We start from the raw sequence: 12,298 nt of genomic DNA on the forward strand, positions 1-12,298 counted from the left end.
ATGACTGCTGACATTTTCCTATATATTGCCCAAATCTCTTTCAGAATGTAAAAGTTAAGCTCTAATAAAGGAATAGGATCGTGTTTACTTATCTTGCCATCTTATTTTACTGTACAATAAAATAGGTATTTAACTCTCATGTGAACCTATTCTCTTACCTTTCAGGGAGGAAAAGCATATAAGCCTATATGGAAAAACTTTTAAGCAAGGTCAGATTTTTTTCTTTAAGGTTCTGTTTCCATAAATTGCCTGGCAATTAAACTAACAGTTTGTTTCATAAATCTGCCCAGCATAGTAATTTTTTTTCATTTTCCAGAAGTCACTTTTTATAAGCTAAGTACATCCAGTCTGCTAATACGCATATCTAGATCAAACCCTTTTCCCCTTCTTAAAACCTGATAATCTCAGGCACTGATATGATAAAAGTATAGACCCGTTTCTTAACTTTCCATTTCAGAGCTGTGGATACTGTTGGTCAGTTTGTACTAAATGCATCCACAGACCTGACAAAAGCTCTCCCCAAATAGTAAGTCTTTAATAGTGATTTGTCATTTTTTAAAAAGATATAAATGGCTCTCTTGCGAGTATTATTACCATTATTTTATTATTTATTTTTAACAAAACAATAATCACGGTTTTCCATTAGCTACTTGAAACACATAAGGTGATATCTGAGAATTTTTAGTACATCCCATGTTTCTGAGCAATGTCCTGAATGAGGATTGGTATCTCTCAAACTCTGAATTTAAAATAAGAGTTTAGAGGCAGGTGAATCAAAAATTTCTAATTCACAGGTCTCCAACGATGCTGTTGGAGTAGAAAGGCACATGGCAAGTCCTGGGGAAGGTAGCCAACCAGACCATTCCTGTAGATTGGTGTTTCCTCCGAGAATCATCACAATCTGAGGACACAGAGAAAATCCAGTCCACAGGGGTAGTTTTCTTTTAGCCAAGCTCATAGAGTGTAAGTAAAACAAACTAAAAATTTAGTGCCAGTTAAGATGGACTCTGAGCAATATAACTAGTCTAGACATTCGTGTATCCATATCAGCCCTACATATATACAAATCAATACCAGAAGATATGTTCATCATATGGTCGCTTGGTAAACCTGGAACCAAACAAGGAGAATTAGTTCTGGTGTCCTCAAGAAACCGTCCCCAATGAGGGCCAAATGGACCAGAGATCCATATTTTTGCACCAGGGCACTCTGTCCCTAGAACAAAACTAGGTGGTCAAATATTGTCATTCTGGATTCCTCTTTTATAGATGGTAAGCAGACCAGCTCCCACCCATTAACATATTTCTTTAGACAAGTTCAATATAAGCACTTACTCATGTATGTAACAATGAAAATCCAATCATGCTTCCCTGAAGTTCCACCCAAATCTCTGAATTTTGGGTGTTTACAATCTTGTGGGTTATTTCTAAAAGCTACTGATCTCATCCCACTACATTTAAATTTTTTTCTAATTTCAATTTTAAAAGGTAAATTACATTTCTTTATAGTATCTTATTGTTGACCCAGCATACTCCTTATATGAATTTTTCACATACTCTTTGCAGATTATTTCTCAGTATTTCAGACAATTATCTTTCTTATTAGGCAGTTCAATTACAATCTAGTCAATATTATATAGTGTTAAGAGCCCTGAAGACAGAACTGTGTTCTTGGGAAAGTTATTTAACCTCAGTTTCCTTATCTATCTCAGAATGTTGTTTTGAAGATAAAATGAGGTATTATCAATGCACATAAACTGCTTAACATGATACCTGGTATATAGTAATTTTCCTATTACATTGTTAGTCCTAAGGCTAGAATTCTGTGAAGTTTTAAAAATCTTGGTTTTTCCCAAATATTTGTTGGCATTCTACCTACAAATCATCAAGGACCTAACATTTTGCTAGTGGAGGCAACCAATGATTAATTAAATAATATTTAATGTAATACTGGGTTTAGAGCTAGACTTATAAAGTGGCCTGAAGAAAAATAAAGCAGGGTTAAGGAGATAAAGAGTAATGAGCATGGTAATTTAGATAGGGTGGTCAAGGAAGCCTTCCCTCAGGAGATGGCATTGGAACAGAGATCTGAATGAAACAAGGGAAGAAACGAAGTGACTGTCTCAATCGTCAGGTGAATGAGTGCTTGTTTTGGCTTGTTAGCTGCACCCTTTCTGTTCTTAGTCACACTTCTTTATATGGGTAGTGAACTATTTATATATCTATGACTTAGGATGCCAAACAGAACAGTCCAGAAAGGAAGTGCCTGGGCTTCCCATGTCCTTTAAATATCCTTCAAATATTACACATTTCCCATTACTAACTTAGTACTTCTTGAATTGTCAGTTTTGAAGTCCTTCAAAGAGATACAGGCATTTTGGAAGACCCTATCAGAGGAAAGCAGCTCTGGTATGGAAGAAAGAATCTTGGAGTCAAGAGAACTGGGTTTGAATTCCAGCTCACCCATTGGCTGTGTGGACTTGCCTGTGTCCCCTACTTTACTGAGTCTGTTTCTTTATCTATAAGATGGGGGTGATAATTTTTAATTCACATATTTGTTATAAAGGTCAAATGAATTAATTGATGTGAAAAATATGTGGTATGTTATAAGAAATCAATAGTTGACTCTGAAAGCTTGGAATATCCTTAAAGATAATGGGTGGGGGTTGGTTCTCTGCACAGAAGAATTCTTAAGCATATTACACTATACAAAAAGTAGAAATAATAAATTTATGTTAATATAATATTACATCATGGTAATTATAGTTACATTGAGTGCTTACTATATTCTAAGAACTATTCTAAATAAGTTACATGGATTAACTCATTTCTCACACTAACCATGCAAGATATGTACTGTTATTGTGCCTATCTAACTGATGACAAAATGAAGCACAAAGAGACTAAATAATCTGCATGTGGTCACAGTAAAGGGGAGAATTGGGATTATGAACCAAGAAAATTTGACATTGGAGCTCATGCTCTCACATACTAAACTATATAATTGTAATTTAAAGGATTATTTATCCTGTTTGAAGCCATCATTTTAGGTCTTTCCTAAAGTAACATCACTGTAGAAAGTGACAATAACAATTTAAAAAATAGAGTATAAAGTATAACCAAGTTTAAAAAGAGAGTGAAAAAGGTTTTAAAAAAAGTGTTAACTAGAGGTTGGTTTAGATTATATCTAAAGTTAATACCCAAAATGAAAATATTAAGGATCATTTACTTTATTATGCGATTTCATATCTTCAGTCTCAAAACCTATTCATTTTAAGAAAAAACGATTGCTTATTACTAATCCAAGTCTAAGAAAGGCAACTAATTTAAACAGAATGTCTAAAATTCCAAGGTCTGTTTTTTTTTAAATCCTAGACAGTGTAGTAGTAATATTTTTATAGCAGATGTGATCAGTTTGAACCACAGTTGAACAATGCCCAGCAAAACAATGATTTTGATTATTTAGAAAACCTAAATAAAATTCCAATGACAAAATACATGATAAAAATGATGTGCTGTTTTTATTATGATGCGTTCTATTAAATTATTTAAAGTCTCTTTACCATGAGTTAGATCTATAAAGACTAGTGATATACCAGCTTCAGGATTATATTAGGTAGAGAAAAGATCATGACTATTTACAGATGCTAAATGATAATCAATCATTCCAGGCATTTATTTATTTATTTATTTTCCAGGATTTTAAATAATAGTTACCATGATACTATGCTGGGCCATTAATTATGTATTAACTAGATAACTCCAACAAGTAGAATAGTGTTTCAATACCATATCCCATTTCAAATATCTTTTTTATTACTCTTTCCTTTAAGTACAAGCACAAATATGGTAGTAATGTAACAAATGTACTTTTTTGTGCATTAATAGATTAATAAAGAATAAAATATTTCGCCCATGAGCCATGGCCGCTGAGCCTGCACGTCCAGAGCCTGTGCTCCACTACAGGAGAGGCTACAGCAGTCAGAGGCCCGCGTACTGCAAAAAAAAAAAAAAAAAAAGAATAAAATATTTCAGATTGGCAAAAGCAAAACAACCATATACACACATAGATAAAAACCTAATCACCAAGTCTTTGACATGGTAGAGTCTAATGGTAATATTAGGAAAAGACACATGAATGTGTCATAAAACACATGCAACAAAGCTCATAGAAAATGGAGAGAAATTAAGCTCCAAAGAGGAGTATATATATATATACTTCTACTATACATGTATAGTAGAAGTACTAGGATGATTGACAAAAGTGAGGTGTGTTTTGATCAAGAGAAAAGTTAAAATAATGGAAGCTATTATTAAAAGGAAGTTTTAAGAACATCACTGGTATTCAGTCCCACTGAAATCTCTTTAAATCTCTTTTGTTCTATTATCTAGCAGCATTGGGAAAATAATACATATACACTATCTCTTCAAAGAAGATAACAGGATACTACTTTTAAACAACAGAAAGTATCACTGAGGTCGACTATAATTACTTTGGATAGGTTAACTAAGAGTAGATAGTCTAAATAGAAATTCATTTATCCATTTATTTTATGTTTTCAGAATTCTTTCTACTTTAAACCTACTAGAGCTAAGTTGGTCAAAAGCTTTTATTAATCGTGTCTGACATCCAGGTAAACCAAAGCCTATGATCAGGCAATGGTTTTGAGTTATTACAGCCTCAATTATGTGTTAGCCAACTCAAGCGACCATTATGTAGTCAGTAATAGGTATGACACAGCTCTGGACATCAGCAACACTGTAAGCAGGCAGGCACAGGCAACCTGCTTATACTGATTTTTCTGGTGTTAACATTCTTAAGCAGCATGGAAAACAGTAATCGTATGTCTTCCTCATTAAAACCTTACAGTAGCACTCTACTAGATTTCTTTACCTCTGTTTTTTGTATTAATAACCATGCAGAATAACACTGTCTTGAGAAATGACAGCACAGCATCTTACAGGGAAAGGAAATATAGGATGCCACTGTAGGGATAAATTTCTAATTACCAGTGATTATTGTGAATATAACACTATTTTCCTGAACATTAAAGTCTCCATGGAGGGTAGGTACAGTTCAAAAAAAAAACTTGTCTTGAAACTTTAAAATTGCATTGGTGTACATGATAATGTAAGAAAGTGCACGAAAGAAAAAAATTAAATATTGTTTAAAAAAAAAAAACAGGGAAAGCCGCTGATCCTTAGGAAGGCACGAGGTTGACTATTCTGAAGCATTTAGGGAGTCCGATTCATTTTCAAAGCTGGTTACAATCATTAGCATAGCACACCCTTGTGAGGGAAGTGTATTATCATCTGTGGTTCATAAATGAAAAAGCTAGGGCACTGAATGATTAAGTCACTCGCCCAAGGAGAATGAGTCAACGTCGAGTCATAGTTGACCCGGCCTAACGACTCCTGACGGTCAATCCAGGGCTTAGTCAGCGGGGGCCGGAGTGGCTTCCCTGGCTGGCACCCGGACTTGGGCTAGTTCCGATCACGTTAAAGCAGAACAGTGGAAGCGAGAGGACCCAACTTGCAAATGATTTTTACTTCCACGCAAGCCTTAGCCTTGAGGTCTTAATCTCAGGAGTTGGAACAGGAAACGCTGTCGGGTGCACTCCCCCTCCCCCAACCTGTGGCAAGTGGGTACTGTGGGCAGCCCCGCCACCCCTTTTGGCAGTGATGGCCATGAGTGACCACCAGCGTTAGCGGAGCCGGGGGACCGGGGAGGGTTGCCTGCTTAAACGATTCTCCATCGCCGCCTCTTTTTGAAACTAAGAGAAAATGGTGTGCAGTCAAAAGAAAATTAAATGAACACACAGGCAACTTGTTCTAGGACCTCAACTAAGCAAACGAAGCCTTATTGTGCGTGCTGAACCTACGGTTCCCAACCTTTCGGGAAAGATGGGAGGACAGGGCGACAAAGGGTACAGCAGGCATGCCTGGCAGTAAGTGCGACAGCAGCTATCCAGGCGGAAGAGCAGAGGACTGAAAACCACCCTCCAGAACGCGTGTGTCCGCCGCGCCGAGAACCGTGCACGGTACCCATCGACCACGTGACCAGTCCTTTTTTTTTTAAACTTCTTTGCCTGAAAGAAAAAAAAAACGAAAACGAGAGAGAAACACAGGAGAAAGACTCCACTTCCCAGAAGCCTCTCGTTAAACACGCCGCCGCAGTCTTGCGCAGGCGCCGCCAGGGCCAAACGGACACGTCCGTCACGTGAACAGAAGCCGGCCAATGCGGTTTGAATCTCATTTTTTTCCTCTCACCCCCCCCTTCAGGAGCGGTTGTGCGATCAGATCGATCTAAGATGGCGACTGTGGAACCGGTGAGTATTGCTTTTGGCCCCCACCCCCACAGGCCCGCACGCTCCATCTCCCTTCGGACTCGGGGACCCCGCGGGACCGCGTTCCCGGTGCGCACGCTACCCCTTGCCGCCCCCTCCCCCTCTTCGTGGGCCTGACCTCCCCGCGGACAACTGGGGGCGCCCCGGAGGTTGGCCGCGACGGCGTGTAGAGCCCACGTTCTGGTGGGGGCCCGAGAGCTCGCGGAGAGGTGTGGGGGAGGGGCGGCGCCTCAGGCGGAGCCGCGAGGGGGTTCGAGGGTGGAGGGCGACCTGGGCCCTGGGCTAGGTGTGTGGGAATTGTGTCTTCGGGATAGGAGGGCGCTGGGTCGTCTCCGAGCTGGCGCCCGGATCCGCAGGGAGGGTGGGCGGCGAACCGGCCTGGAATGAGATGGAGGGAGCCTTGGGGCAGCCTTTCCGTGTCTTCCTCCCTCGCTTTAGCCCAGGGGCTCGGGTGCGGAGCGCGCGCCGGAACTCCTTAGACTGGTGGGCCAGGGAGCCGGTGGGCGCGCGTTGCCCTAGGGTGAGTTGGGCGGGAATGGTGCCGCGGCGTGCGCGGAGAAGCTTCGACCTCGCCTAGGGGAGCCGAGAGCGGCCAGCGCATGTTACGCCGGCGCGTCCAAGAGTCGCCGGGGTGGGCTGCAGGGGAGGCGAGAAGGGTTTGGAGTGGGAAGGAGAACCCCGTGTCACAGGGTGAAGCTCTGCGAGTAGGATGAAGGGTGGTGGTGGTGGTTAGCCGGGGGATCACATTGTCCTCGCCCCTCCATGCTGGAGGCTGGGCTGTCATGGAGGAGGGAAGGGGGAGGAGCGAGGCCTACGGAGAGCTGCTGCTGGTCTGGTTGCCGGCCGGACCTGCTGCATTTCACACGCGCCCGTCTCCCATTCATTCATCGTTTCCGCGCAGTGCTCACGCCTCAGAGAATGCGAGTGGGTGTAGATCCGTCTGTTCTTCCGAATCTGTCTTTTTCGTCTGGAAGGTTCCTCAGGCACAGATTATTGGAAATAGGAACTTAACTTTTAAAGTTACTTTTCCATTTGATTTTCTCTTTATCCGTTCTACTGGTTTCTCTCCCAGTTTGGGCACCATCTTAAACTTCTTTCAAGCAAGCTGATCCCAGAGCACCAAGTTGATTGATAACCGTCCAAAGGAGGGAGTATCTTTGTCATAGTTTGGGTTTGCCGGCAGTGGCTCACTGAAACTTCTAGGTCTGTGTTGCCGTTTCAGGAATGTTGCATCTAAGTGATATTTTAGAGGCATAATACATTAACCAGAAAACCTTTGATACCCTGGAACCAGTTCTGGACCTTGGTTGCCGGATATTTTCATATATCTTTAATGGTAGTTTGTGATTTTGATAATGGCTTCCCAATTTGCTTTGACTTTTTAAAGACTTTTATAACTATTAAAAAATTAGTTATGAAAAGATCTATAGAATACAAAAATGCTTATTTTTCATTACATTGACTTAAACACTATCCTTACCTTGTTGCCAGAACTTAAGGCACATTTCCTGCTTGGTTACTTATTCTTTTATTGGTACAAGTGTTTATTTACATTCCTGGAAATTAGGTTGACTACAGAACTTTATTAAGTTGCTGATACAATTAAATGATTTTTAGAACATTAATGTTAAATAGATAAAAGATAAATATGTAAAACTTGAACTTAAAACCCTTTTATGGCCTCTGATACTACTTCTGACTGGATCAACTCCTACCGACCGTACCAGCGTCAGTAAAAGCATTACAGCTGGTAATAAGGGCAAGGCTAAAACCTCTAAACAATAAAACAATGTAGTCTGTGAAGTTTCAGTAACATTTAGGGCCTTTGGGTTTTGCAGGCTATGCTGTTTTGTTTCAACAACATGGAACAAAACTAAAAAGTGTTGAAGGACTGTTTTGAGTCAGTAAATATTTATAGCTCCTGATACATTTAGGACCTTGTACCAAGTGTTCTTTAGGATACAGAGTTATACAAAATGTGATTCTATACCTTGTTCAGTGTAAATTTTAGGAACTTAATTTCCAGTGATCTGGTCAATGATGCAGTATAGCATTCCTTCTAGTGCTGACCCCAGGGAGATTTCAATGCTGCATTTAAATTTGGGGAGTAGGGAACCTAAAAACTTAGTGTGTGAAAGTCAAAAGCCAGATTGAAGCTATAATAGAGTGAGGATGCATGTAAAATAATCTTGTGTTTATTTTTAGTGAAAAATGCAAGTTTAAAGTACTTTTAATGCACCTTTGTCCACAGGTTAGTCATTTAGAATTCTTTTTGACAATTTTAAATAGTGGTATATATATATTTTTTAAGCAGCTGATTAGTATTTGCTGCAATTGAGGTATCCATGTAAAAGCCTACAAAAAGCATATTTGTTCATTGCTATTTCAGCTAGCTTGTGAGTTTCCTTATTTTTTGCTGAGCATAATCAGAAGCACCTAGAGTCATGGGTTTTTTCTGCTTGTCCCACCTTTGAAGGCATTCAGGGAATTTTTATTTATGGAAATTAAGTAAAATATCAGTCATTTTCAGTTTGATATTGTGCGCTTCTCAAGTGTGTGTGTACAAGATCATTTAGATTAAGAAATGGCTTACATGGAATCTAAAAAAATTATACAAGTGAACTTATTTACAAAACAGGAATAGATTCACAGACATAGAAAACAAATTTATGGTTACCAAAGGGGAAAGGGAGGAGGAAGGGATAAATTAGGAGTTTGGGATTAACAGATACACACTGTATAAAATAGATAAAAAAACAGGGACCTACTATAGAGCACAGGGAGCTATATTAAGTATCTTATAATAACCTATAATGGAAAAGAATCTGAAAAAATATATATGTACATATATACACACGTGTGTGTGTGTATATATATATATATATAATTGAATTACTTTGCTAATACACCTGAAACTAACACAACATTGTAAATCAACTATACTTCCAAAAAAAACAAAAAACCCCACAACAAAATACACACAGACACATAAAAGAAGTGGCTTACAAATATTAAACTTGTTGACAAGCTTGATAGGTATATTAAAGGCAGCATTTTACCTCTTAACAGGTAATATGGCAAAGTTTTGAACATTGGGATAAACAATACTCTCCTATTCTATTGGCATTTAAATTGTGGTTAGGTCAAAATTAGACTTTGTGGGTAGATCAAAGTTAGACTTAATACCAGTTGGCGAAGGTGGCAGGCCATCTTACCTCCAGTGGGTCGTGGGTTTTGGCAGCTTTTATCTTCATTCTTCATTCTTCATTATTGGGGTTTTTTTGACTTGTAGTTCTTTTAAAGGTAAGAGATTTTGGTTTATTTAGTTAAACTGAAGGTATATAATTTTACTTGTTTTTACATTGTATCTCTTGAATTTTTTAAACTGTACATTAGTTTCATAAATGGAATCAACTTGGACAATCAGCTGATCTAATGTTTCCTTTTTTTATCCTTTAGAAACACGTTTTGTATTGCAAAGAGTTTATTAAAAGTAAATAAGTCTTAAATACGTGTTGACAAATATGTTGTTATATAATGCCATGTATTTTTGCTAACCAAAGACTATTGATTAACAAGCAGACCTTGCAAATTAATATGCATATTTTTGCTTTAAGAAAGAACCCAGGGGCTTCCCCGGTGGTGCAATGGTTGAGAGTCCGCCTGCCGATGCAGGGGACGCAGGTTCGTGCCCCGGTCTGGGAGGATCCCACATGCCGCGGAGCGGCTGGGCCCGTGAGCCATGGCCGCTGGGCCTGAGCTTCCAGAGCCTGTGCTCCGCAGCGGGAGAGGCCACAAAAGTGAGAGGCCCACGTACTGCAAAAAAAAGAGAAAGAACCCAGTATATCAAAGTTCATTCATAAACCAAACAAATTTAGTTCCGGTGTTTATATTTTAGATTTCACTTTGTTTTTTACTCTGAATTAAAATTATGCCTAATTATTTGACTTAGAGAAGTCCAGTTTAGAAATAGACATAGTTTTACACACCAAAGTTGCAGAGAATAAAATGTTTAATGAATTATGTAACCTTAATCCAATTTGGACAGAAAATTCTATGCAAAATTTTTTTTAAAGTATTCTATTTAATTTATATAAGGTTAAGAATATAGGAGAAGTACCAGCAGTCCTGGATGTAACAAGCAACCTGTGAAGTACTTGTTCTAGCAATGGTAATTTCTTCTATTACTTCTCTGCTACTATTAGAAACTTCCTTGCTCCTCTGGTACCTCTGAGTTGCTCCATTTTTGTCATAGAGAGTTTTTTGAGAAGTGGAAACGAGCCAGAATTATAGTCTAATTTTAATATCTGTGTGACCTTGAAGATGGAAATTTCTAAGTCTGGCTGAAAAATGGGAATAAGATATAGTGGTTTTGATTTTCAAATGCACTATTCAGGGATGAAAATTTATCAGTTATGAAGAACTAGATAGAGGACTTCCCTGGTGGCGCAGTGGTTAAGAATCCGCCTGCCAATGCAGGGGACGTGGGTTCGAGCCCTGATCTGGAAAGATTCCACATGCCGTGGAGGAACTAAGCCTGTGCGCCACAACTGCTGAGCCTGCACTCTAGAGCCTGTGAGCCACAACTACTGAAGCCCACATGCCACGACTACTGAAGCCCGCGTGCCACGACTACTGAAGGCCGTGCACCTAGAGACCATGCTCTGCAACAAGAGAAGCCACCTCAATGAGAAGCCAGTGCACCACAATGAAGAGTAGCCCCGCTCACAGCAGTGAAGACCCAACACAGCCAAAAATAAATAAATTTATTTTTAAAAAAAGAACTAGATAAAGTTAATATTCCATAGGTGTGCTGCATGTAGGTGTATCCATGCAAAGTTGTACTCACTTTTTCCTCTCTTTGCTAGGAGATTTACATAGCCGACTTTATCATTTCTTTGCCATTATTAAGAAATACAAGGCTTATGACCCATAACCCACAGATAGTCTTCCTGCTCCTTACTGTAAAAATCACTAGTGTTTCTTTAAGAGTTCCTGTACATGCCTGGAGAAAAAAGAAAGGATGGCTTTTGTCTCTTAAGTACTAAGTAGTCCCTTCTAGAACCTGAGAATGTGGTCAGAAAAATAAGATTGTTTTTCCCAGTTGGAACTTTTGATACATCTTCCATAGAAACAATAGGAAGCTGTAGTTTTGGCTTACTGTGTTCAGTAAGTTTCTATGGAATTATGACAAATTAGGACCCAGCATTGAATTTCCAGGGCTATAGATTTAGAGTTCTAAGCAACTGAATAAAAATGATATTTTAAACACAGTCTGTAACAGTGATTTTTAATGTAGGTGATCTTTATATCTTAATAATAGCTAACACAAAGCACTTACTGTATGTCAGGCACCTTACTAAGTGCTTTACATATATTTATTCATTTAATTTTTAACAGCAAATCGATGAGGTAGGTATTATTCTTATTTCACAGTTGAGGAAACCAAGGCACGGAGAGATTAAGTAACTTTGTGTGACTAACTTGCCCAAGATCACAGAGCTAATAAGTGGTGGGGTGGAGTTCAAACTAAAGCAACCATGTTCCAGAGTGTGTGTTCTTAACCATGACACTGTCTTTCCCATAGGCATTTAACGTGTGTTCCTTGTGTGACTTGGAAAGATTAATTTGATAAACTTAATAGATACTTTGCTACAGTTCTAAAAGTATGTGGACATTTATTTTTAGTTTCTGTTGTACTACAGTGTTGGCTAACTGATATCCAAAGTATAGAATCTTAAGAAAATATCACCAAGAAGAAAATATCACCTTGGTGTCTAAATTTGAGGACTAAACAAGTAGTTATACTGGCCATACTGGTCCAGAACTTTGTGCGTTGATTTCTAAAGAAAGTGAATGGTCACTCTTCTTCTCCCCCTGTACATTTGGTTTCTGGACCTGTCAATTCATATGTTTTGCCAGTTAAAATATTTTGCTAGTGAAAACAGTGTA

The 12,298-nt window shown here is 39.0% G+C and overlaps 1 protein-coding gene across 2 annotated transcripts in view; it reads left to right on the plus strand.

Annotated features, from left to right (window-relative positions):
• The window catches only part of EIF4E (eukaryotic translation initiation factor 4E), a 118,965-nt gene that overhangs the window by 58,720 nt on the left and 47,947 nt on the right, over positions 1–12,298 (plus strand). For both annotated transcript variants that reach the window (XM_030865628.2, XM_060299767.1), the window contains exon 2: positions 6,282–6,328. In XM_030865628.2, coding sequence (XP_030721488.2) covers positions 6,282–6,328 — 47 coding nt within the window. The remainder of the gene's footprint in view (positions 1–6,281; positions 6,329–12,298) is intronic.

Source organism: Globicephala melas, chromosome 5 (genome assembly GCF_963455315.2).
Source record: "Globicephala melas chromosome 5, mGloMel1.2, whole genome shotgun sequence".
In the NCBI taxonomy this organism is placed as follows: Eukaryota; Metazoa; Chordata; class Mammalia; order Artiodactyla; family Delphinidae; genus Globicephala; species Globicephala melas.